The sequence below is a fragment of the Oncorhynchus keta genome, chromosome 6 (genome assembly GCF_023373465.1).
Source record: "Oncorhynchus keta strain PuntledgeMale-10-30-2019 chromosome 6, Oket_V2, whole genome shotgun sequence".
Taxonomy (NCBI): domain Eukaryota; kingdom Metazoa; phylum Chordata; class Actinopteri; order Salmoniformes; family Salmonidae; genus Oncorhynchus; species Oncorhynchus keta.
In genome coordinates this window covers 11,086,785-11,112,955 of record NC_068426.1, presented here as the reverse complement: position 1 = coordinate 11,112,955, position 26,171 = coordinate 11,086,785, and the positions used below count along the sequence as shown (strand labels likewise).

Genomic DNA, 26,171 nt, shown 5'->3' with positions numbered 1-26,171 from the left:
TGACGTGATTGGTCCACACCGCACACCGGATGCTCACAGAGAAGAATATTTGGATCTGTGCTACTCTTCATACAGTACTGGACGTGTCATTTACTGAGAAATAAAGAGGTGAGGACTGATAACTTGGAGTAATAGGTTCTACGTAGAGGGCAGAAAGAGGAACGAGTGAGACAGAGGTGAGGAGAGAAAGAGAAGAACTCTTAGCCACCCCACTTAACCATCCTCAGGCGTGTCTCTTAGCAGTTCTGCGTCTCATTGTAGAAGAGAGTACAAGTAGGCTACAGATTCTCAAAGAAACCACTGTCTCTGTACTATTTTGCACATCCCACTCTAACTCTTCCATTTCCCAGGGCTGGACTTCACACAGAACAGCAAGGTAAGCTTCCTTTGCTTTGTTGCAGTTTTGTAACGCTTGAGGAGGTCAGCTATTGACAGTATCTCTACATTTGTCATTGTATTTTTAACAGCTTACAGCAGCCCACAACACTTGATAGTGGAGTTGTTTTACACTATGACTGTTGTCAGGTGATGCCTCATAGCCTAAGACACTATGACTGTTGTCAGGTGACGCGTCATAGTCTAAGACATTATGACTGTTGTCAGGGGATGTGCCGTAGTCTAAGACACTATGACTGTTGTCAGGGGATGTGCCGTAGTCTAAGACACTATGATTGTTGTCAGGGGATGCGTCATAGTCTAAGGCACTAAACTGTCATAAGGTCATGAACCCCTCTAGGTTAGACATCGGCTTTGTGCCTAATGACACCCTATTCCCTATTACCAGAGCCCTATCTTCCCTGTAGTGCACTACATAGAGAATAGGGTGTAATTTGGGAAATAACCATTGCCATTCTATGTGACATCTCACTGGAAATGGTTTGTTCAGTTTTTTTGATAGACTCAACGGGTGGACCGTGAATTTCACAGCTTCCACTGGGAGTCATACAAACCACTATAGTGCAGAATATGCTGCACACAGAATATGCTGCACACACACACACACACACACACACACACACACACACACACACACACACACACACACACACACACACACACACACACACACACACACACACACACACACACACACACACACACACACACACACACACACACACACACACACACACACACACACACACACACACACACACACACGCACACACAGAGAGTCTACACCTCCTTCTTAGACACAGGCAGTAGTGCTGACATATAACACTGACAGAACAGTAAAGCGTTTGTCAACCATTTCTGTACAAGTTACTGGCGAGAGACATGGTCCTCTTTTTTAATAAATACAAATGAAATTAGTATACCTAGCTTCATGTTGAAATGATGGTGTCCTTTGTTTGGCAAATCAGATGTCATTGTAGCCTACATAAACCCAACCTCAGCCCTATTTTACTTTCACATACAGCTTGTGTAAGAAAAGTGAGTTACTTTCAACTTTTCAATGTTATATAGGAAGTCTACACAAATGAGTATGGAAGCTGACAACCACTGTCTAAATGTGTTGACATGACAGGTCAGTTAAATCAAACACAAGCTTGTTTCTAAAGCTAAGCAGGGTACATAGAGGTAGGCATCGGGATGGTGGACTCGTTCTCACTGAAGTGCGTTACCCCTCATATACCCAAAAGGACTCAATGTTCAGCCGGGAATTGTTGGACTGTGGCTTCACCTCTTATTTCAATATACCTCTTCATACAATGACGTTGATTCAAACATACCATTTTACTATCAACATTAAAACAAGGTCAAATAAAACATGTCTCATCAATATACAATTCCACATCATTTGAACCACCCAATATAGGAATATAGAATGGAATATTTTTAACATTTGTACGTGGAATTTTCAACACAATTTCAACATGTACAGTACAGTGCCTTCAGAATGTATTCACACCCCTTCACTTTTTCCACATTTTGTTGTGTTACGGTCTGAATTTAAAATAGATTCAATTGAGATTCTGTGTCACTGGCCAACACACAGTACCCCATAATGTCAAAGTTGAAATTTGTTTGTAGAAAATTGTAAAATAAAATCTGAAATGTCTTGAGTCAATAATGATTCAACCAATTTGTTATGGCAAATCTAAATAAGTTCAGGATTAAAAATGTGTAATAAATTGTATCATAAGTTGTATAAATAAATTGTATAATAAGTTGCATGGACTCATTCCATGTTCGATAATAGTGGTTAACATGATTTTTTAATAACTGCTTCATCTCTGTACCCCCTTACAATACAATTATCGGTAAGTTTCTCAATGGAGTAGTGAATTTCAAGCAGAGATTCCACCACAAAGACCAGGGAGGTTTTTCAATGCCTCGAAGGAGGGCACCGATTGGTAGATATGAAGAAAAACAAACAGACATTGAATATGAGCATGGTGATATGAAGAAAAACAAACAGACATTGAATATGAACATGGTGAAGTTATTAATTAGGCTTTTTGATGGTGTATCAATACTCCCAGTCACTAAAAAGATACAGGTTTCCTTCCTAACTCAGTTGCCCAGAGAGGAATGAAAACACTCAGGTGTTTCACTATGAAACCAATGGTGACTTTAAAACAGTTACAGAGTTTAATGGCTGTGATAGGAGAAGACTGAGGATGGATCAACAACATTGTAGTTACTTTTCAACACTAACCTAAATGACAGAGTGAAAAGAAAAAAGCCTGTACAGAATATATATATGTTTTTTTTAAAGGTACTGAAGTAATACTGCAAAATAATGTGGCAAAGAAATTCACTTTATGCCCAAATAAATCGTTGCAAATCCAACACAACACATCATTGAGTACCACTCTTCATATTTTCAAGTATAGTGCTGGCTGCATCATGTTATGGGTATGTTTGTCATCAGCAAGGACGAGGGAGTTTTTTTTAGCAGAATAGAGCTAAGCACGGGCAAAATCCTAAAGAGAAACCTGGTTTAGTCTGCTTTCAAACATCACTGGGAAACAAATTCACCTTTCAGCAATAACCTAAAAAAGACAACATTGAATGTTCCTGAGTGGCCGAGTTACAGCTTTGACTTAAATCGTCTTGAAAATCTATGGAAAGACTTGAAAATGGCTGTCTAGCAATGGTCAACAATCAACTTGACAGATCTTGAAGAATTTTAAAAAGAATCATGGGCAAATATTATACAATCCAGGTGTGCAAAGCTCTTAGAGACTTACCCAGAAAGACTCACAGCTGTAATCGCCGCCAAAGGTGCTTCTACAAAGTAATGACTCAGGCATGTGAATACTCATGTGAATGAGAAGTTTCTGCATTTCATTTTCAATAAATTTGCAAACATTTCTAAAAACATATTTGCACTTTGTCATTATAGGATATTGTGTGTAGATGAGTGAGAGAATTTTTTATTTTTTATTAATTAAGAATTTGAATTCAGGCTGTAACAACAAAATGTGGAATAAGTACATTGTTCTGATGATTATATGGAAATGACATTGATTTAGGAACCTCTTAGTCAGGTTAAGTCAGTGTATTTAAGTTAATGTTTTACCGTCATTTTAATGTTTACAGTGCTGGTTGAAATTAGATGAAAACGGTAGTGGTTGAGCCCACATCACAAAATTGACAAATTATGTTGAAACAATATTGATTGCACCAGTGTGCTCAGTGGGGAGTGAGTGAGTGACCAAGTGATTGATAAGTGATTGAATGAGTGAGTGAGTGAGTGACTATGTGAGTGAGGGATTGAGTGAGTGACTATGTGAGTGAGGGATTAAGTAAGTGAGTGAGTGAGTGAGTGGGTGAGTGACTGAATGAGTGACTGTCAGTCAGTCATGTGCAGCAGAAGACTTTCCCCAAGGGGGTATCTCTCAGACAGTTGGGCTCTTTCAGTTAGCCCACTAGGCTCCTGCCGACATGTTGTTGCCATGGTGATGCTTTCTGAACTGTCATTTTGTCTTTAGTTCCTGCATGTTATGGCAGTGTGTATTTTGGACAATACTTTTATTATATTATTTTCAGGGATGATAAGCAAGGCTGTATGATGTTATTTTTCTTAAAAAGTATGAGATAACATGTTTTCATCTTTGATGCCTTTCAGAGCTCTCCTCAAAGCTAGAATCAGAATACACACACACACACACACACACACACACACACACACACACACACACACACACACACACACACACACACACACACACACACACACACACACACACACACACACACACACACACACACACACACACACACACACACACACACATACACACACACACACACACACACACACACACACACACACACACACACACACACACACACACACACACACACACACACACACACACACACACACACACACACACACACACACACACACACACACACACACACACACACACACACACACACACAGAGAGAGAGAGAGAGAGAGAGAGAACCCATTAGCTTTTAGTGTCAGACCCATAGCCGGAGAGGTACATTATGTATGACTCACTGTTTGTCTTCTATTAAAAAGCAGCACTTTGCTTCTGGCTTCCTCTTCGACACATCATACATACAACCTGATGGGAGCGAGATGGGAAATGTCATTCAAACACATACACATGCACGTGAGGGGTTAGAGAGGTGTGTGACACAGAAGTGGATATTATATCATTTATATAATTTAGTCTGTACTACAAACTATCTGTAACTCTAGTTCCTATTCAAAGTCAATATACTCCTCCCTATATGAGACATTAATAGTACACTATGGGCTGTCACTGTGATGGGATAAGTTTCCTTGACTTTGCACCACTCATTTTGGTTTATACAAGGTCAGTCTGACAGTCTCAGCAATACACTTACGCCCATTAAAGCCTCCAAATTAGTAGGCTATTTCAGACCAAGTCTATTGCAATTGAGAAAGCTCCAAAACAAAACTAACAATGTATTATGTTCATTCCCTGCTTGGGACCACAGAGAGCCCCTGATCAGAGAGAAGCCTCAGTCTGCGCAGTCTCAGTCTGGTGTCCTGTTTCCTATTTATTTATTTTCCAGAAGAACAGTCATCGGTGGATAGAGATTGACGTTGAACTACAGACCGTAGAAAACCTGGGGCTAGCAGAGACTACTATGGAGTCAGCACAGAATAAAGTTAGTGTATCTTTAAAAAAAAATTTTTTGGGGGGGGGAGACTTAAGTATGTCAATTTGTGACATCATCCTGTCTGAACAATTTCCTTTTCCTGTTTCCCATGTAGGCTCAACCAACCTCTCCTCAAAAACATACAGTGAAGAACAGGTCTAAGTCAACAGATGAGATTCAACAAGCCAAAAAGGTGGACGACATTATACCGTCCGTCAGTTTGCTCATTTTGAGCTCAGGAGTGGCGCAGCAGTCTAAGGCACTGCATCTCAGTGCCCAGAGGCGTCACTACAGACCCTGGTTTGATCCTGGGCTGTATCACAACCAGCCGTGATAAAGTGTTCCATAGGGCAGCGAACAATTGGCCCAGTGGCCAGAGTAGGCAGTCATTGTAAATAAGAATTTAATCTTAACTGACTTGCCTAGTTAAATAAAGGTTTTTAAAAAATGTAAATGTCATGTGTATTCAAAAGCATCTTGATCCATCTCATTGTTTAACAGCTGGGAGTGCCCCTTGCTGGTGTGTTTAAACCACCTGAGCTGCTGGTCTTTCTTTCATTACAACACATCGCATGTTATGGCGGAGAGAGGAGGAGAGAGAGATGACTGCCAATTCCTTAAACTAGTGATGGAACTAGTGTTAATCAGATAGATAACTTTGGGCTGGTTTCCTTTTGTTGGTATGCTAACGATAGTCTTTCTCCAGGCTTTTCACACGACACAGAAATCATTGCCAGGGAAGCCGGAGACTGAGAATAAGGTGGATACAACGCACTTGATCTTTTTCCTCATCCGAGTCATAGACCACATGACCTTTCCATTGCCTGATCACATTCCCTGACGATACTGCTAAAATATTTTATTCTCCACATCTGCCAGGAGCCCCCAGAGAGTCCATCCTCATCAGAAGAACTGAAATGAAGGGGCAGACAGCACCAGGCAGAGAGTCAGAGTCATGGGCTACATCAATCATTCCTCTGGAAATCTATTCAGTTTTCTGCTGTTTGTATTCTCATAACGACAAAAAGGCTGTACATGTTTTGTAAATGTCTTATGAATGTGGTTGTTTACTAAATAAGAAAAAGTGTCAAATGCATTGTGAGGATATGATGTTCAAAGAATGACTAGAGACTTACTCTACAAAACACAGGCACTTAATAATAGAAAGCTGTAATTAAGTAAGCGAGTGGTGAAAACATATGTGCATGTGCCAGTTGGGATGTGTGTAAGTATGAGGTATAGTGGATTTGTTATGTACACTCTCCTAAAACATTTCGTTTTTTGGAACTTATGTCAGAATTAATGTCAGTATGCCACTTTGAAAATGTGAAGCAATTGAGCCTGTAAATAAACCTTGTGTATGTTCAACAAACAAGTTATTTGAATCCCAATACCACACAGGCAGACCCTCAGGGTTTGCAATTTCTCTGTTCTTAGTATCAAAATGTGTTTGTTTACAGGATAAAAGCAAGAGAACAATAACACAAGGCCAGAGCCGACAACACTCACAACACATACATGCTACATTCCACAGTTGTTCTGCACGGAACACTCTTCACGTCGGCATCATAGGATTCCGACGCGGAAGTCGCAGCCTCAAGCAGTATCATTGTAGCAGGCCATGTTTGGGGAGGGTAGAGAAAGCTTCATCATTAACGTACAGTAACGTACTGGAAACCATAGGTTTGCCCTCTCCCCGGCAGTAGTAGTGGTGCGGCTGAGCACAGTTTGTGGCACGTGTCCACTCCCGTGGCTGACTTCAATATCCTGAACAACGTCTGAGAGCTGCCTTTGTGCAGGGACAGCTTGTTAGCCCCAATGCCTGGTTTGGGGGCGTGGCTTAGGTCCCCGATTAACACTCATTCATTAACACTCATTCCCACGAGACAAAGACTAAAAGGAGCAGTATGTAAATCTTGGTGGAGCCCCCCAAAATATATATGTTTTATATATGCCAGCAAAGCCTCTACACAACACTAAACAATACATTAATTGCACTATAACGGTGAAAAACGGTGCCCACAAACTCTTAGGGCCCAACACCTTATCATTGTTATACCTGACTATCAGCAGAGCCTTGTCTGGCAGCGAAACAATTCATTCAGCCTCATTTGCTGCCTTTAAAAAAACATAGCTGATATTGCTGACTTGCTTAAACAAATGTGGTTTCTACTAACAATTGAGATGTACAAACTATGGCATAAGGGGACGACGAGAGGACAAGAGGAAATCCGTGATTTCAATTAAGACATTAATGAGCGAGCGGGGACGGACGTAGTCAATATAACAATTTGTTCAGCACTTTTGAAATTTACAGCAACAGAATTCAGAACACTTGTTACAGTGTACACCAAGTCAGAACCATATGATAAATAAAGGGGGCACATAAGCAGACAATGACAGCTCTTTACAATATTCAATGATGACATTTCTCTAAAACAGGCTATAGGCTGCATATGCACCACCTACAGCTAACAGCTTAATACACAACATACACTTAGTATTACTTCTAAGCTACAGTATACATATCTCCCTGGCATATTACATCATTTATACAGTAGCATAAATACATTTTTGGACTGACCTTGTTGCGCTGTATTCACTTGAACAGGAAGGTGGCGCGAGTTCCCAGTTGTCTTGAACGCACTGTAGTCAGATTTCCCAGTCCGAAAATTCCAGTTGTTTTGAGCGCAGGAGAAATCATGCTGGATTGGCAGCATGGCCAATGTTGAATGTTTATAATTTTAAGCTTGGAAAAGAGACCCTTATACCCAGACTTGGACCACACATCCTCTCTACTGAATAGCAGGCAAGTGATTTCTTTGCAATGCTTGCAGTTAGCCACTGATTCCTTCCAAACCACTCATTGTTGAATTTGCGAATTGCGACTTGTTGTGTAATGTTTATGTCCAATGGCCAATGAGCACAGATACATTTTATCTATAATTTCTCTTCCTTATTTATTATTATATTTATTCTCTTCATATGACAAGGATTGAAAAGGATTTGCCAGCAGATTGTTGACTTGATTCATGATGATGATTGCTAGCTTGCTAGCTAATATTTCGAAAGTATGATGTTGACATGATCAGAGCTACTATAGATATAACGTGATTTAACTTCATTTTATCTGTGGCCAATATCCTTGAGCCTTCTTGGGTGGGCACTTCTAATTTAACTCTATGGCAGCACCCAAGGGAATTCCATTTTTGAGATCTACCGTTAGATTTTGCGCTGACGTGGTGTCCCCATGAGTGACAGAACACTGAGCCAATCACGGCACAACTAGAGAACATTACCAACCCCTACTCGCCGGCTGCCCCACCACCACAGAAAGCATTGAGCTCGGCTGCATTATACTCAAGAAAGCAAAAAAGAGACCAAGTTGGTATGCAGCTTTATTAACTCAACGATGATGATTATTATAATTGTTTACATTGTTTGCAAACTGATATGTGACATGTATTAATGCCAAAATAACATGCAAAACCTGCCCTGATTGACGGGTCGCCACTGAAAAGGAGGTTAACCGATTCAAAGGAAGTCACACAAATAAGGAAATTAGAATTCAACCCAGCACATGATAGGATACATATGTAAAGCACTTCTGGTTAATACATTCAAATTCAAATTAAGATTCTACATCTCTATATGACTTGTGTATGTGTGCGCGTGTGTGTCCGAGTGTGTGCATGTGTGTGTGTGTGTGTGTGTGTGTGTGTGTGTGTGTGTGTGTGTGTGTGTGTGTGTGTGTGTGTGTGTGTGTGTGTGTGTGTGTGTGTGTGTGTGTGTGTGTGTGTGTGTGTGTGTGTATGTGTGTGTGTGTGTGTGTGCATGTGTGTGTGTGTGTATGTGTGTGTGTGTGTGTGTGTGTGTGTGTGTGTATGCGTGTGTATGCGTGTGTGTGTGTGTGTGTGTGTGTGTGTGTGTGTGTGTGTGTGTGTGTGTGTGTGTGTGTGTGTGTGTGTGTGTGTAATCAATGATATCTTTTACATGGCATATATCTCTGTGTGAATCATCATATTTATCTGTGGGACAGAAATCGGACGTTTCTGTCCAGGAAGCAGAGTCATCATTCACAGCCGGGGATATGACATCATTCACAGCCGGGGATATGACATCATTCACCAACAACCGTTTCTGTCCCGAGCGACCACACAAGTAGTGGGCAGCCAGCTCCACAGAGAGCAACGTTTGCCTGCTTCTCTAGGTCTCACCACAGGGTGTCACCCTCTGCATTCTGTTCCAACACTCAAAAAGACTTGAGTAATGCTGAAATAATGTTCCCCATCTCTTTCCTTATGAAAGTTGTAGCCTTTAGGCATTTTCCACATAATCAGTGAACTCTCTCTTCATATTGAGTATTATTTAACCACCTGGAACACATTCAATGTTTTGTGGTTAAACACGTGAGGTGCTACTTTTAGACTTTGCACCTCAGACTCAGGAGGAGACTAGGTCTTTCTCCTTAACACATGGTCAAACGAGGAGTATACTGTCATTGTTTGGTGGTAAAGTGTTGGGCATAAGACGGTAAGACAAGTCTATCTAATAGCTGTCACTAATCTAATCGATGTTTTCATGACCAAATTATTTTGTCTCTCTCTCTGTGGCCCCTGTTAACATTATCCATTGTTTGGGATGTGAGCTAGCATGTGCTATCTAGATATGCATTTTTAATCAAAGGGATTAGAGAGCTTTCGACTGGCATTGGAGATCTTTTTGCACCCACAGATGTAAAGACTTTGAATTATTGAAGTGGAAGACTACTGGCTTGATATTCAGCCTCCTCAGCAGCCCCAGAGACAGTGAAAACAGGATCTAAACCTTTCATCTACCACCAGGCTTTATGGTGCCGCTATGCTTTGCAGAAACAGCGTTTTGAGCTGTATTTTAAAAGCTGTAGATCCACAAAGTGCACACTACGATACAAAAATCTACACCCTTTAAATTAACAAATAAATAAATCAAGAATGAATGCAATATTGACAACTTTATACAAAATAATATTTATATCATTAAAGTCTTATTTCACCTGACCTCAGTCAACTGATCCAACTGGCTTATTGTCATATTCCTAAGGTTCTGTGGGGTCTATTCTTTAGAACAATTGCTTGCCGAAGCAGTAATTTGACTTTACTGTGGTCACTAATGTCATTTCTATATTACTTCAACTGGACATAGACTCCTCTACAATAGGATGTGTTCCATGACAGCATGACCCTCCGGGATTCATTATGTGCTCTGGTGAAGAGGAAATAGCTGGGACAACAGTCACACCTGGACGGAGACACTTCCCGACCCCCCACCTGGCCTGAATCCCCACTCATAAAAGCACATGTTAAGTGGAGGAGAGGATTGACACACTCAGGAATGGAATATGAAATATAGTGTGACTGATTTACCTGCAACACTCCAGGCATAATGTTGAAAAGTAAACCATTTAATTCAGAATGTTTTGTTTTCATGCATGGTTATCTATTAACCAACTAATAGTTCATCTCACTATGACAACAGCTTATCTGAGATGCCGGGAACTTGTTATTTTAACCTGCAGATATTGCTTCGTCAATGTCCCAGACTCAGGCAGAGAGAATGAGATCAGTTTTCATCAACGTCTCCAAGATCCCCCTGCTCTTCCTCTTCCTGTACATGTTCGTCTGCTCGTTGGATGTCCTGAGTTCTGCCTTCCAGTTAGCAGGAGGTATCCTTCCTCATGTTCATTCAGGTTCATCCATCCTAGTCCATTAATGTATGACTACTCTCCCCTCAATCTCTGACTACATGAGACACAACTTTATAGATTGGCATAAAAAAATCACAATCATTAGCCTTACCCCACAGCTGTAAATGTAAGTGGTGTGTTCCCCACTGGGTGGACAGGTAAGGTGGCTGGGGACATCTTCAATGACAACGCCATACTGTCCAACCCGGTGGCAGGGCTGGTGGTGGGCATCCTGGTGACGGTTCTGGTCCAGAGCTCCTCTACCTCCACCTCCATTGTCGTCAGCCTCGTCTCCTCGGGTCGTAAGTCACACACACACACACACACACACACACACACACACACACACACACACACACACACACACACACACACACACACACACACACACACACACACACACACACACACACACACACACACACACACACACACACACACACACACAAAACCTCTACTGTACTGCATTATACTACACAATAGGTCTGGATTACTGGAGGAGCAACTGCAATAGAAGATGGAAGGTATTTATTGACATGTTGCCTCAATAGAAGATGAAAGGTATTTATTGACATGTTGCCTCAATAGAAGATGAAAGGTATTTATTGACATGTTGCCTCAATACAAGATGGAAGGTATTTATTGACATGTTGCCTCAATACAAGATGGAAGGTATTTATTGACATGTTGCCTCAATACAAGATGAAAGGTATTTATTGACATGTTGCCTCAATACAAGATGAAAGGTATTTATTGACATGTTGCCTCAATACAAGATGAAAGGTATTTATTGACATGTTGCCTCAATACAAGATGGAAGGTATTTATTGACATGTTGCCTCAATACAAGATGAAAGGTATTTATTGACATGTTGCCTCAATACAAGATGGAAGGTATTTATTGACATGTTGCCTCAATACAAAGATGAAACCGGGCTATTTATTGACATGTTGCCTGGCTGTGCCGGGTATATAAGATGAAAGATGTTCAAATTTATTGACATGGTTGCAGAACTCAATACAAGATGAAAGGTCATTTATTGACATGTTGCCTCAATACAAGATGAAAGGTATTTATTGACATGTTTTTGCCTCAATACAAGATGAAAGGTTCAAATTTATTGACATGTTGAATCATATAAGGCAAGATGGAAGGTATTTATTGACATGTTGCCTCAATACAAGATGGAAGGTATTTATTGACATGTTGCCTCAATACAAGATGAAAGGTATTTATTGACATGTTGCCTCAATACAAGATGGAAGGTATTTATTGACATGTTGCCTCAATACAAGATGAAATAGTATTTCTATAAAAAAGATTGACTCTGTAATATAGATGAGTAGTGGTTTATTGTTTTACTCCTTGCTTGTGCAGTACTCAATGTGAGGTCTGCCATCCCAATCCTCATGGGATCCAATATTGGGACGTCCGTCACCAACACCATCGTGGCTCTGATGCAGGCTGGAGAGAGGGATGAGTTTGAACGGTAAGAAATGGCTGTGTATCCTCCTCTCCTGTAATTCCTAAGGATTTAAACAAACCCTATACCAAGTGTCGCCACAGTTTGGCATCATGCATGATTTATAATAACATGGCCTGTTCTTACAGTCATGTGCTGCATACATTCTGACTGTTTTAACTGGCTGGTCAGTGCTGGTGCTAACCCAGGCTACCACCCTGCTGAGAAGACTGTCTCAGGCTGCCATGCTCACCAACTGAGCTCTGGAGATAACCCCAAGGATGCTCAAGGTTTAAACAAACCACTATACCAAACTCATCATTCAGTTTGGCATCATGCTCATCATTTATACTAACCATGGCCTGACTCATTACATTCATTTGCTGAACCACTCACAAACTCATCATTCACTGGCTGTCAGTCATGGTGGTACTGAACCACTGGAGACAATCATTCAGGCCTGAACCAATCACTAGACTGTCTTCAGTTACTGAACCACTCACCACATCATCATTCTGGAGATAAGGCCACCAGAGAACTCATCATTCAGTTACTGAACCACTCACCAAACTCATCATTCAGGTACTGAACCACTCACCAGACTCATCATTCAGGTACTGAACCAACTCACCAGACTCATCATTCAGGTACTGAACCACTCACAAAACTCATCATTCAGGTACTGAACCACTCACCAAACTCATCATTCAGGCACTGAACCACTCACAAAACTCATCATTCAGGCACTGAACCACTCACCAAACTCATCATAAAAGGTACTGTCTGGGTTGGAAAAAAATGTGTGGGTCTGCACTATGTGGCTTTGGTCAAACATGAGTCACATGTCCAGGAATGTAGAAAGACTTATGAGCTTGTCTTTGGATCATTCATCCTTCCTTTGATCACCTCGCGATATCATGTTTTATTCCCGTTTATCCTTACAGTTGGACAAGTCTGTCATCACAGGCATCGCCATGGGAGATGAGGCCATGAGTAACAGGAGTCTGGTGAGGGTATGGTGTAAGAATCACATCCTAACGGTAAGACCAAATGCCACAGGCCTCTCTTGATATGCAAAATATCTGGAGTCACTGGTTTGGTGGTTTCAAAGACAGATGTTTCTCTCTCATCCCCCTGCAGTCCTCTGTGAACATTTCTGTTGGTGATTCCTTCAACTGTACGCCAGTACAACCCTGCTGGCAAAGCAATGCAACAACCTGGACAACACAGAACATGACTCTGCTTGTAAATATAGAAAAATGTAAATCAATGTAATTTTAATGATTGGAATTGAGCGAGTGTCAAAGTACTGTCACAGGGAAGTATGTGACAGTCATACTGCTTCTGCTACAGTCCTGGGGCTGCGGGCCCTAGTTGGACCCGTAGTGGGGCCTTAGTGACAGATCATCTTGACAGATAAAAAGAAAGACTGACCCAGTCCTCTGTTGATGTCCCTAGGCAGTCATCTGTTTGTGGAGTCGTGGTTGTCCGACCTGGCGGTAGGCCTCATTCTGCTCGCCTGCTCTCTTCTGCTCCTGTGCACCTGTTTGTTGCTGCTGGTCAAGCTGCTCAATTCCATGCTCCAAGGCCAGGTGGCGAAGGCCATCCAGAGGACCATCAACACAGGTGGGTGTAATATAAATGTGACTGGAAGATTGAGATCAGAAAACATAGTTCTGATTCATTTTTTCCCTCCCTGTTGTGTATGATTGCAACTAATATCTATTTGAGGTGATGTCCATAGGCTCTGCATAGCTTATTAGAGGTGGGGCCCATAGGCTCTGCATAGCTTATTAGAGGTGATGCCCATAGGCTCTGCATAGCTTATTAGAGGTGTGACCCATTATAGGCTCTGCATAGCTTATTAGAGGTGGGGCCCATAGGCTCTGCATAGCTTATTAGAGGTGGGACCCATAGGCTCTGCATAGCTTATTAGAGGTGGGGCCCATAGGCTCTGCATAGCTTATTAGAGGTGTGACCCATTATAGGCTCTGCATAGCTTATTAGAGGTGGGGCCCATAGGCTCTGCATAGCTTATTAGAGGTGGGACCCATAGGCTCTGCATAGCTTATTAGAGGTGGGGCCCATAGGCTCTGCATAGCTTATTAGAGGTGATGCCCATAGGCTCTGCATAGCTTATTAGAGGTGGGGCCCATTATAGGCTCTGCATAGCTTATTAGAGGTGGGGCCCATAGGCTCTGCATAGCTTATTAGAGGTGGGGCCCATAGGCTCTGCATAGCTTATTAGAGGTGGGGCCCATAGGCTCTGCATAGCTTATTAGAGGTGATGCCCATAGGCTCTGCATAGCTTATTAGAGGTGGGGCCCATTATAGGCTCTGCATAGCTTATTAGAGGTGGGGCCCATTATAGGCTCTGCATAGCTTATTAGAGGTGGGGCCCATAGGCTCTGCATAGCTTATTAGAGGTGGGGCCCATAGGCTCTGCATAGCTTATTAGAGGTGGGGCCCATAGGCTCTGCATAGCTTATTAGAGGTGGGGCCCATTATAGGCTCTGCATAGCTTATTAGAGGTGGGGCCCATTATAGGCTCTGCATAGCTTATTAGAGGTGGGGCCCATAGGCTCTGCATAGCTTATTAGAGGTGGGGCCCATAGGCTCTGCATAGCTTATTAGAGGTGGGGCCCATAGGCTCTGCATAGCTTATTAGAGGTGGGGCCCTCTGCATTATAGGCTCTGCATAGCTTATTAGAGGTGGGGCCCATTATAGGCTCTGCATAGCTTATTAGAGGTGGGGCCCATAGGCTCTGCATAGCTTATTAGAGGTGGGGCCCATTATAGGCTCTGCATAGCTTATTAGAGGTGATGGGGCCCATAGGCTCTGCATAGCTTATTAGAGGTGGGGCCCATTATAGGCTCTGCATAGCTTATTAGAGGTGGGGCCCATAGGCTCTGCATAGCTTATTAGAGGTGGGGCCCATAGGCTCTGCATAGCTTATTAGAGGTGGGGCCCATAGGCTCTGCATAGCTTATTAGAGGTGGGGCCCATAGGCTCTGCATAGCTTATTTGAGGTGATGCCCATAGGCTCTGCATAGCTTATTAGAGGTGATGGGCTCTGCATAGCTTATTATAGGCTCTGCATAGCTTATTAGAGGTGGGGCCCATAGGCTCTGCATAGCTTATTAGAGGTGGGGCCCATAGGCTCTGCATAGCTTATTAGAGGTGGGACCCATAGGCTCTGCATAGCTTATTAGAGGTGGGGCCCATTATAGGCTCTGCATAGCTTATTAGAGGTGGGGCCCATAGGCTCTGCATAGCTTATTAGAGGTGGGGCCCATTATAGGCTCTGCATAGCTTATTAGAGGTGGGGCCCATAGGCTCTCCATAGCTTATTAGAGGTGGGGCCCATAGGCTCTGCATAGCTTTTTAGAGGTGGGGCCCATAGGCTCTGCATAGCTTATTAGAGGTGGGGCCCATAGGCTCTGCATAGCTTATTAGAGGTGGGGCCCATAGGCTCTGCATAGCTTATTTGAGGTGGGGCCCATTATAGGCTCTGCATAGCTTATTTGAGGGGGTGTCCATAGGCTCTGCATAGCTTATTAGAGGTGATGCCCATAAGCTCTGCACAGCTTTTACATAAGCACTACGCAGCCATTTAGTAAGCATAGATACACTTCGGTTGTGTGAGGGAAACAAAGCTGTAATTAAACACAGAGGTAGATTACGCAGTCAGTAAAATATTTTATTTTTTTATTTTTTTATTTCACCTTTATTTAACCTGGTAGGCTAATGGAGAACAAGTTCTCATTTACAACTACGACCTGGCCAAGATAAAGCAAAGCAGTGCAACACAAACAACAACACAGAGTTACACATGGAGTAAACAAACGAAATAATTACAATATAGCAATTAAAACACTGGAGTGTTAGATGTGCAGAAGATGAGTGTGCAAGTAGAGATACTGGGGTGCAAAGGAGCAACATAAATAAAATAAATAACAGTATGGGGGATGAGGTAGTTGGATGGGTTATTTACAGATGACCTATGTACAGGTGCAGTGATCTGTGAGTTGCACTGACAACTGGTGCTTAAAGCTAGTGAGGGAGATATGAGGCTCCAGCTTCAGTGATTTTTGCTTTTGCAGTTCCTTCCAATCATTGACAGCAGAGAACTGGAAGGAATGGCGGCCAAAGTAGGAATTGGCTTTGGGAGTGACCAGTGAAATATACCTGTTGGAGCATGTGCTGTGGGGTGGGTGCTGCTATGGTGACCATTGAGCTGAGATAACGAGTGGCTTTACCTAGCAAAGACCAGTGGGGTTGGCGACGAATATGAAGCGAGGGCCAGCCAACGAGAGCATACAGGTCGCAGTGGTGGGTAGTATATGGGGCTTTGGTGACAAAATGGATGGCAGTGTGATAGACTGCATCCAATTTGCTGAGTAGAGTGTTGGAGACTATTTTGTAAATTACATCAGGATAGTCAGTTTTACGAGGGTATGTTTGGCAGCATAAAATAACAATCCCAACATCTGACATATTTCCCTTGAAAGCTCTTTACTGAAACTCCACATACTGTAAATAATATGAATCTCCCCTCTCTCCCCTCCTCCAGACTTCCCCTACCCGTTTGGCTGGCTGGCAGGTTACCTGGCCATCCTAGTGGGGGCTGGCATGACCTTTGTGGTTCAGAGCAGCTCAGTGTTCACCTCTGCCATCACTCCTCTCATAGGTGAGTGTTACGAATACTATTTATCCTTACCTACAAAGCCGATCATTGTTTTTATTTAGGTCATACAGTGCCTTTAGAAAGCATTCAGACCCTTTGACTTTTTCCACATGTTGTTATGTTACAGCCTTATTCTAAAATGGATTACATTTTTTTTTAAATCCTCAGCAAACTATACACAATATCCCATAATGACAAAGGCAAAACAAGTTTTACATTTCTTTTGCACATTAAATAAAAATAAAAAACCTTTGATATAAGACTCGAAATTGTCAGGTGCATCCTGTTTCCATTGATCATCCTTGAGATGTTTCTACAACTTGATTGGAGTACACCTGTGGTAAATTAAATTGGTTGGACATGATTTGGAAAGGCACACACCTGTCTATTTAAGGTCCCACAGTTGACAGTGTATGTCAGAGCAAAAACCAAAACATGAGTATCAGGTTTCAGGTAAGACCCAAATGCAGAATGTGTTGAAGTAACAAAGGTTATTGCAGCAACAGGGGCAAGCTCACGACAGGTCAAGGCAGGAAGGGGTCGATAATCCAGAGTAGAGGGCAACGGTACAGGACGGCATTCAGGCTTAGGGTCAGGGCAGGGCAGAGAGGTCAGGCAGGTGGGCTCAGAGTCAGGACAGGCAAGGGTCAAAACCAGGAGGGCAAGAAACAAAGAGACAGGGGAAATGCAGGAGCTGAGACAACACACAGGTTGACTTGACAAACAAGACAAACTGGCAACAGACAAAAAGAGAACACAGGTATACAGTTGAAATAGGAAGTTTACATGCACTTAGTTTGGAGATATTAGAACTCGTTTTTCAACCACTCCACACATTTCTTGTTTAACAAACTATAGTTTTTGCAAGTCGGTTAGGACATCTACTTTGTGCATGACACAAGTCATTTTTCAAACAATTGTTGACAGACAGAACATTTTGCTTATAATTCACTGTATCACAATTCCAGTGGGTCAGAAGTTTACATACACTATGTTGACTGTGCCTTTAAACAGCTTGGAAAATTCCAGAAAATTATGTCATGGCTTTAGAAGCTTCTGATAGGCTAATTGACATCATTTGAGTCAATTGGAGGTGTACCTGTGGATGTATTTCAAGGCCTACCTTCAAACTCAGTGCCTCTTTGCTTGACATCATGGGAAAGTCAAAAGAAATCCAGACAAATTAGCCAATACCTCAGATTTTTTTTTGTAGAGCCCAAGTCTGGTTCATCCCTGGGAGTAATTTCCAAACGCCTGAAGGTATCACGCTCATCTGTACAAACAATAGTACGCACGTATAAACACCATGGGAGCACGCAGCCGCCATACCGCTCAGTAAGGAGACGGTATGTCTCCTAGAGATGAACGTACTTTGGTGCGAACAGTGCAAATCAATCCCAGAACAACAGCAAAGGCCCTTGTGAAGATGCTGGAGGAAACAGGTACAAAGTATCTATATCCACAGTAAAATGAGTCCTATATCGACATAACCTGAAAGGCTGCTCAGCAAGGAAGAAGCCACTGCTCCAAAACCGCCATAAAAAGCCAGACTACGGTTTGCAACTGCACATGGGGACAAAGATCATACTTTTTGGAGAAATGTCCTTTGGTCTGATGAAACAAAAATAGAATTGTTTGGCCATAATGACCATCATTATGTTTGGAGGAAATAGGGGGAGGCTTGCAAGCTGAACAACTTCCCAACCGTGAAGCACGGGGGTGGCAGCATCATGTTGTGGGGGTGCTTTGCTGCAGGAGGGACTGATGCACTTCACAAAATAGATGGCGTCAAGAGGCAGGAAAATGACGTGGATATATTGAAACAACATCTCTAGACATCAGTCAGGAAGTTGAAGCTTGGTCGCAACCCCAAGCATACTTCCAAAGTTGTGGCAAAATGGCTTAAGGACAACAAAGTCAATGTATTGGAATGGCCATCACAAAGCCCTGACCTCAATCCTGTAGAAAATTTGTTGTCAGAACTGAAAAGCATGTGCGAGCAAGGAGGTCTACAAACTTGACTTAGTTACACCAGCTCTGTCTGGAGGAATGGGCCAAAATTCACCCAACTTATTGTGGGAAACTTGTGGAAGGCTACCTGAAACGTTTGACCCAAGTTAAACCATTTGAAGGCAATGCTACCAAATACTAATTGAGTATGTAGACTTATGACCCACTGGGAATGTGATGAAAGAAATAAAAGCTGTTATTCTGTCATTTCACCTTCTTAAAACATAGTGATGATCCTAACTGACCTAAGAGAGGGACATTTTACTGGGATTAAATGTCAGGAATTGTGAAAAACTGAGTTTAAATGTATTTTGCTAAGGTGCATGTCAACTTCCAACTTCAACTCTAAGTACCCAGGGGATAATAGGGAATATGGGCGACACCTGGAGGGTGGTGGATACAATTACAAGGACAGGTGAAACCGATCAGGTCGTGACAATGAGATTGAAGGAATTGTCCGTACAGCTCTGAGACAGGATTGTGTTGAGGCAAAGACCTGGGGAAGGGTGCCACAAATATTCTGCAGTGTTGAAGGTCCCCAAGAACACAGTGGCCTCAATCATTCTTAAATTGAAGAAGTTTGGAATCATCAAGACTCTGCCTAGAGCTGGCTGCAGGGCCAAACTGAGCAATCGGGGGAGTAGGGCCTTGGCCCGGGAGGTGAACAAGAACCCGATGGTCACTCTGACAGAGCTCCAGAGTTACTCTGTGGAGTTGGGACAACCATCTCTGCAGCACTCCACCAATCAGGCCCTTATGGTTGAGTGGCTAGACGGAAGCCACTCCTCACTAAAAGGCACATGACATCCCGCTTGGAATTTGCCAAAAGGCACCTATAGTCTCTCAGATTCTCTGGTCTGATGAAACCAAGATTGAACTCTTTGGCCTGATTGGCAAACGTCACATCTGGAGTAAACCTGGCACCATCCTTTCGGGAAAGCATTTGTGGTGGCAGCATCATGCTGTGGGGATGTATTCCAGCGGCAGGGACTGGGAGACTAGTCAGGATCGAGGGAAAGATGAACAGAGAAAAGTACAGAGATCCTTGATGAAAACCTGCTCCAGAGCGTTCAGGACCTCAGACTGGGGCGACCCTAACCACACAGCCAAGACAACACAGGAGTGCCCTCTGTGTTGAGTGGTCTCTGAAGGAGTTGGCTCTGAATGTCCTTGAGTGGCCCAGCCAGAGCCCGGACTTGAACTTGATCGAACATCTCTGGAGAGACCTGAAAATAGCTGTGCAGCAACGCTCCCAATCCAACCTGACCGGGCTCGAGAGGATCGGCAGAGAAGTATGAGAGAAACTCCCTCCAAATACAGGTGTGCCAAGCTTGTTGTGTCTTACCCAAGAAGACTTGAGGGTGTAATCGCTGCCAAAAAGTGCTTAAATAAAGTACAGAGTAAAGGATTCTGAGTACTTATGTAATGGGATCTGTTTTTCCTTTGTCATTATGGGGTATAGTGTGTAGATTGATGAGATTTAAAAAAAATCAAGTTAAGAATAAGGCTGTAACGTAACAAAATGTTCATAAAGTCAAGGGGTCTGAATTTTTTTAGCTCCCAAGCACGGCCCACCTGTAAAACTGTAATAAACTGCTACTTCTTTTCCAGGGTTAGAACTTATAAATAAGGCTGCACAGGATTTCTATTAATGTCACTCCGTGCAGCCAATGGCAATGTTTGCTGTAGGTATAACGCCGGGAGCCGCTTCTGGATTTGACAGCTCAACCGCACTTCCACCTCCGACATGTCAAAACAACAGCTAATCAGCTAAACAACAGGAATTGGCTAGAGCGAATCTGATTGAATCCTCCAGAATCAGCCCCCCGTCTATGTAATCTTATTAATTATAATCTAATATACAAAACTGATCCTAGATCAGCAATCCTACTCTGAGACACTTAGAATACGGGCCCTGTAATCTTCCAAGCTGAAGGTATTCTGTAGCCAGCTGACCTGAGCAGGAGATCAAATGACTCATTCCTCTGGTGGTGATAGTGATACATATGAGTTCATGAGGTGGTGGCACTAGTTTCTCTTTAAGCCTTGGTGAGGTATTACTTTTCTCATGAATTTCACTTTTTTTATGTGGGGCGGCAGCGTAGCAGCGTAGCCTAGTGGACGAGTAACCGGAAGGATGCGAGTTCAAACCCCCGAGCTGACAAGGTACAAATCTGTCGTTCTGCCCCTGAACAGGCAGTTAACCCACTGTTCCCAGGCTGTCATTGAAAATAAGAATGTGTTCTTAACTGACTTGCCTGGTTAAATAAAGGTACAATTAAAAAAAAAAAAAATAATAATAATTAAAACACTTACAGGAGAAACAATTATATAATGCAGGGCTTGTTTTTTTGTTCTATTTGTTGATGAAACACTTACAGGAGAAACAAGAGGTTATATTAATATGAATTAAGTTTGGTTTTGTTTGGGAATTATGTGTGGACTCTGATGATAGCTGCCAGGTGTATTATTTGCTAGAGTTTAGTGGAGGATCCAGTCTTTCATAGCTACTGCTATTCAAATGAAATGAAATTCCCAAATACAACGGCACTCTCTGGGGGATAGAAGCCCTACCAACAGTGTTCTGAGATCAAATAAACTAAAGTAAAAATTAAAAAAGTAACTGCACAGTGGCTGGACTCTCCCACGGAGCATGGGAGTGAGCTGTGGCTCCATGGAATCCTTTTTTGTTGGGCTGGTTAATCTTATGGCTGGAGTTTAGGATCTGCTGTGCAGGCACGGAGACAGTCTTTCTCACACAGAATAGTCTCTGACAATTTTATGGCCTTTCCTCTGACACCGCCTAGTATATAGGTCCTGGATGGCAGGAAGGTTGACCCTAGTGATGTACTGGGCCGTTCACACTACCCTTGGTCAGATGCCGAGCATTTGCCATACCAGGCAGTGATGCAACCGGTCAGGATGCTCTCGATGGTGCAGCTGTAGAACCTTTTGAGGATCTGGGGACCCATGCCAAGTCTTTTCAGTCTCCTGAGGGGTACAAGGTTTTGTCGTGCCCTCTTCACTACTGTCTTGGTGTTTTTGGACCATGATAGTTCGTTGATGATGTGGACACCAAGGAACTTAAGTCTCTACCCGCTCCACTATAGCCCCGTTGATGTTAATGGGGGCCTGTTCGGCCCACCTTTTTCTGTAGTCCACAATCAGCTCCTTTGTCTTGCTCACATTTAGGGAGAGGTTGTTGTCCTGGCACCCCACTGCCAGGTCTCTGACCTCCTCCCTATAGGCTGTCTCATCGTTGTCGGTGATCAGGTTGAGGAGCCTCTTGGTACATGTACATGTGGGTGGGGGACACTGTTGTGTCATCAGAAAATGTAATGATGGTGTTGGAGTCGTGTTTGGCCACGTAGTCATCGGTGAACAGGGAGTACAGGAGGGGACTAAGTACACACCCCTGAGGGGCCCCAGTGTTGAGGATCAACTTATCAGACGTGTTGTTGCTCCATCCAGCAGTTCCCTACCTGGAACTATGATAATCTCCTCACCAACCATGTGTTTCCTCTACTAAATAAAGCTTCAGTCTATGGAATTGCATCCCCATCACATGGCTCTGTGATGCCATTGTACTTTGTGCTCTCAGGTATTGGTGTTATCAGCATTGAACGTGCCTACCCTTTGACCCTGGGGTCAAACATTGGTACAACCACCACAGCTATCCTGGCAGCATTAGCAAGCCCAGGGGACAAGCTGGCCGCAGCTTTCCAGGTATCTCATCCTTTTACACTGGAACTTTACATGACTGTTTTTGTTATCCTTTCCAATCAATCAATCAATCAAATGTATTTATAAAGCCCTTTTAACATCAGCCAATGTCACAAAATGCTGTACATAAACCCAGCCTAAAAACCCAAACAGCAAGCAATGCAGATGTAGAAGCACGGGGGGCTTGTCTATTTACAGGGTCTGCTGTTCCATCATATCTCTCTCATTACATTACCCTGGTCTGTTCTACAGGTCGCCTTGTGTCATTTCTTCTTCAACATACTGGGCATTCTGCTGTGGTACCCTGTGCCCACCACCCGCCTGCCCATCCGAATGGCCAGGACTCTGGGGCAGCGCACGGCCAAATATCGCTGGTTCGCTGTACTCTACCTGCTTCTGTGCTTCCTGCTCCTGCCCTCGCTTGTCTTCGCCCTCTCCATGGCAGGCTGGCAGATAATGGCTGGGGTGGGCGTGCCCTTCGCTGCGACCCTCCTCTTGGTGTCTGTGGTGAACATGCTGCAGGTACACAGGCCAGGCTGTCTGCCAGTGAGGCTGCAGAGCTGGGACTTCCTGCCTGTCTGGATGCATTCCCTTCAACCCCTGGATACCCTACTCACCAAGGTGACCCTGTGCTGCACTAAAGGAGCCAGCGAGCCTGGTCTGATACAGTGCTCTATGGACCATGATGGTCCTCAGAAGAGGAGCCACATGGCTTTGGACAAGCTTGTTCTGTGTTACATAGACGAGGCCCCCACTGTGGTAATGTCCCAGGGGTCAGACGAAGCTCCCACAGTGGTAATGTCCCAGGGGGCAGACGAAGCCCCCACAGTGGTAATATCCCAGGGGGTGGACAGGGTCAGGAGCACACGTCTGTAGATCTTATGACACTGGATCAACAGGAAGACAGAGCAGAATATCTTGTGAAAGCAGCATTGTGGACTGCAAGAAATGAGCAGTGATGATCTAATGTTATGGAACAACGAGACTGAAGCAGAAAACTGTAGGAGCTTATGGTTGCATGAAAACATGACTCCACTCACAGTCAGTTCCTTTATGGATTGCGGAAATCATGCATGATGCCAGCAGCTACAAAACAATGTTTACTGTGGTTGAGTTATGTCATGTACTGTACTTCAAAGCCACGGAATCAATGAGAGTTTATTATTTACTCACAGTAACTCTATTTCCAGACAAATGTTTGGGCCTATCGCCTAAAGGACATATGTATTATATCATAATTTCCCACAATCAGGATAGCATTTCACTTTCTGTCAAAACATACACTTCTTCCTCTTTGCTATCAGTCAGGAGAGGTTAGTAAATGTCTGTCTCTCTGCTGAAAATGCAGGAAGTCTGATTGAACAGAATGACAAAAACCACTCAGCCAATTAAAAGGCCTTTAAAAAAAAGAATACAAGTTATGCATATGAATGGCTGCGTAATTGAAGCTATATAGGAGGGAATGGGCGCCTCCACATGCTAATTATAACGCAGCAGGGCTCTGAATGGTTGATTAAACATCCATTTGGTGGCATAATGCCAAGTGATTTCCCCAGTTTCAATACATTTTAGGCTTAACGTCTCCTCGCTACTCTTTAAACAATTGGTACTTTTAACCACATGCATATTCCAGAGAGTTAAAATTAGATGATTTGATCATTTTGTTCAAAATCACAATTATTGTAGTACATATAGGAGTTTCATATTTGGGATGAGATGGGAAGCAATTGTTATATATGCTAAATGTATCAAGTCAACTGTGTGTAACACAGATAGACATTCATCTGTCTTTCCTGTTTAAAAGACACAGCAGAGCAGGGCTTTTCACCGGCCCAGTTTCTCCAACCGAGCTGAGACAGACAAGACAGTTGCCAGTGTCATGAAACTAGAAGCTAGAATAGAATTGAGTAATAATTCAGAATATACCTCATCTAACAGTCGGCAGAAAGGGAGTTTGATATCATCCATAATAACCAAGGACGATAGATGAAGAACAGCCATGAGATGGCATGTTTTTATTGCATAAGAAGTTCTTGAGGCAGACCTATTTAAGTGTAGACTACTTTTCTTGTGACAGAGGCCTACAGATCCTTCCAGTGCAGAGCCCTACACTACAGCTTCCAGTACAGAGCCCTACACTACATCTTCCAGTACAGAGCCCTACACTACATCTTCCAGTACAGAGCCCTACACTACATCTTACAGTACAGAGCCCTACACTACATCTTACAGTACAGAGCCCTACACTACATCTTACAGTACAGAGCCCTACACTACATCTTACAGTACAGAGCCCTACACTACATCTTACAGTACAGAACCCTACACTACATCTTACAGTGCAGAGCCCTACACTACAGCTTCCAGTACAGAGCCCTACACTACATCTTCCAGTACAGAGCCCTACACTACAGCTTCCAGTACAGAGCCCTACACTACATCTTACAGTGCAGAGCCCTACACTACAGCTTCCAGTACAGAGCCCTACACTACAGCTTCCAGTACAGAGCCCTACACTACAGCTTCCAGTACAGAGCCCTACACTACAGCTTCCAGTACAGAGCCCTACACTACATCTTACAGTACAGAACCCTACACTACATCTTACAGTACAGAACCCTACACCACATCTTACAGTACAGAGCCCTACACTACAGCTTCCAGTACATAACCCTACACTACAGCTTCCAGTGCAGAGCCCTACACTACATCTTACAGTACAGAGCCCTACACTACATCTTACAGTATAGAGCCCTACACTACATCTTACAGTACAGAACCCTACACTACATCTTACAGTATAGAGCCCTACACTACATCTTACAGTACAGAACCCTACACTACATCTTACAGTATAGAGCCCTACACTACATCTTACAGTACAGAGCCCTACACTACAGTTTACGTGAGCAGTTGTGCAACGTATAATTTTTACATGAGTATGTAAAAGATGTACAAGATGTGATATTTAACCCAAATGTAATTTAAGTCTTAATTGCAGTCTTTCCTTGAATTCTGTGATTTTATTAAATCTGTGCCAAAATTGTGGTAGGAACGTAACATTAAATTAAATTAACGTCTTTGTTGATTATTTTTGCTTAATTGAATGCCAATGTCTGTCAGTCTGGTTCTGGTGTTGTCCTGGACGTCTGGGGAGCAGGGTCGCACATACAGGTGAGTTTTATCCACAAAGCCCCTGAATAGGAGTTCTGATCTAAGATCAGTTTTGCCTTTTAGATCATAAAGAATATGATTATATGGAAAGGTAGGGACCTGATCCTAGATCAGCACTCCTACTCCGATGCGCTTTTTATTATATTTATTCTTTATTTTACTTGGCAAGTCAGTTAAGAAAAAAATGTTATTGACAATGATGGCCTACCCTGGGCAAATCGTGCACCGCCCTATGGGACTCCAAATCACAGCTGGATGCAATACAGCCTGGATTTG

General features: G+C 43.0%; 1 protein-coding gene and 1 long non-coding RNA gene across 3 annotated transcripts; both read left to right on the top strand.

Annotated features, from left to right (window-relative positions):
* On the top strand, positions 1-6,487 carry LOC118385618 (uncharacterized). 2 transcript variants are annotated; one of them, XR_008139607.1, is made up of 6 exons: positions 1-108; positions 351-376; positions 5,026-5,121; positions 5,228-5,305; positions 5,819-5,872; positions 5,992-6,487. It is a non-coding gene; the product is annotated as an uncharacterized LOC118385618 (long non-coding RNA). The 2 variants fall into 2 exon arrangements; XR_004826057.2 differs by having other exon boundaries at positions 18-376.
* Positions 6,488-9,584: 3,097 nt separating this feature from the next.
* On the top strand, positions 9,585-25,801 carry LOC118384934 (sodium-dependent phosphate transport protein 2A). Its single transcript, XM_052521752.1, has 11 exons — positions 9,585-10,816; positions 10,996-11,139; positions 12,216-12,327; positions 12,493-12,590; positions 12,827-12,882; positions 13,245-13,340; positions 13,441-13,561; positions 13,759-13,926; positions 16,875-16,991; positions 22,600-22,724; positions 22,974-25,801. The coding sequence occupies exons 1-11, from the start codon at positions 10,684-10,686 to the stop codon at positions 23,595-23,597; spliced, it is 1,794 nt and encodes a 597-aa protein (XP_052377712.1). The 5' UTR covers positions 9,585-10,683; the 3' UTR covers positions 23,598-25,801.
* The last annotated feature ends 370 nt before the right edge of the window (positions 25,802-26,171 follow it).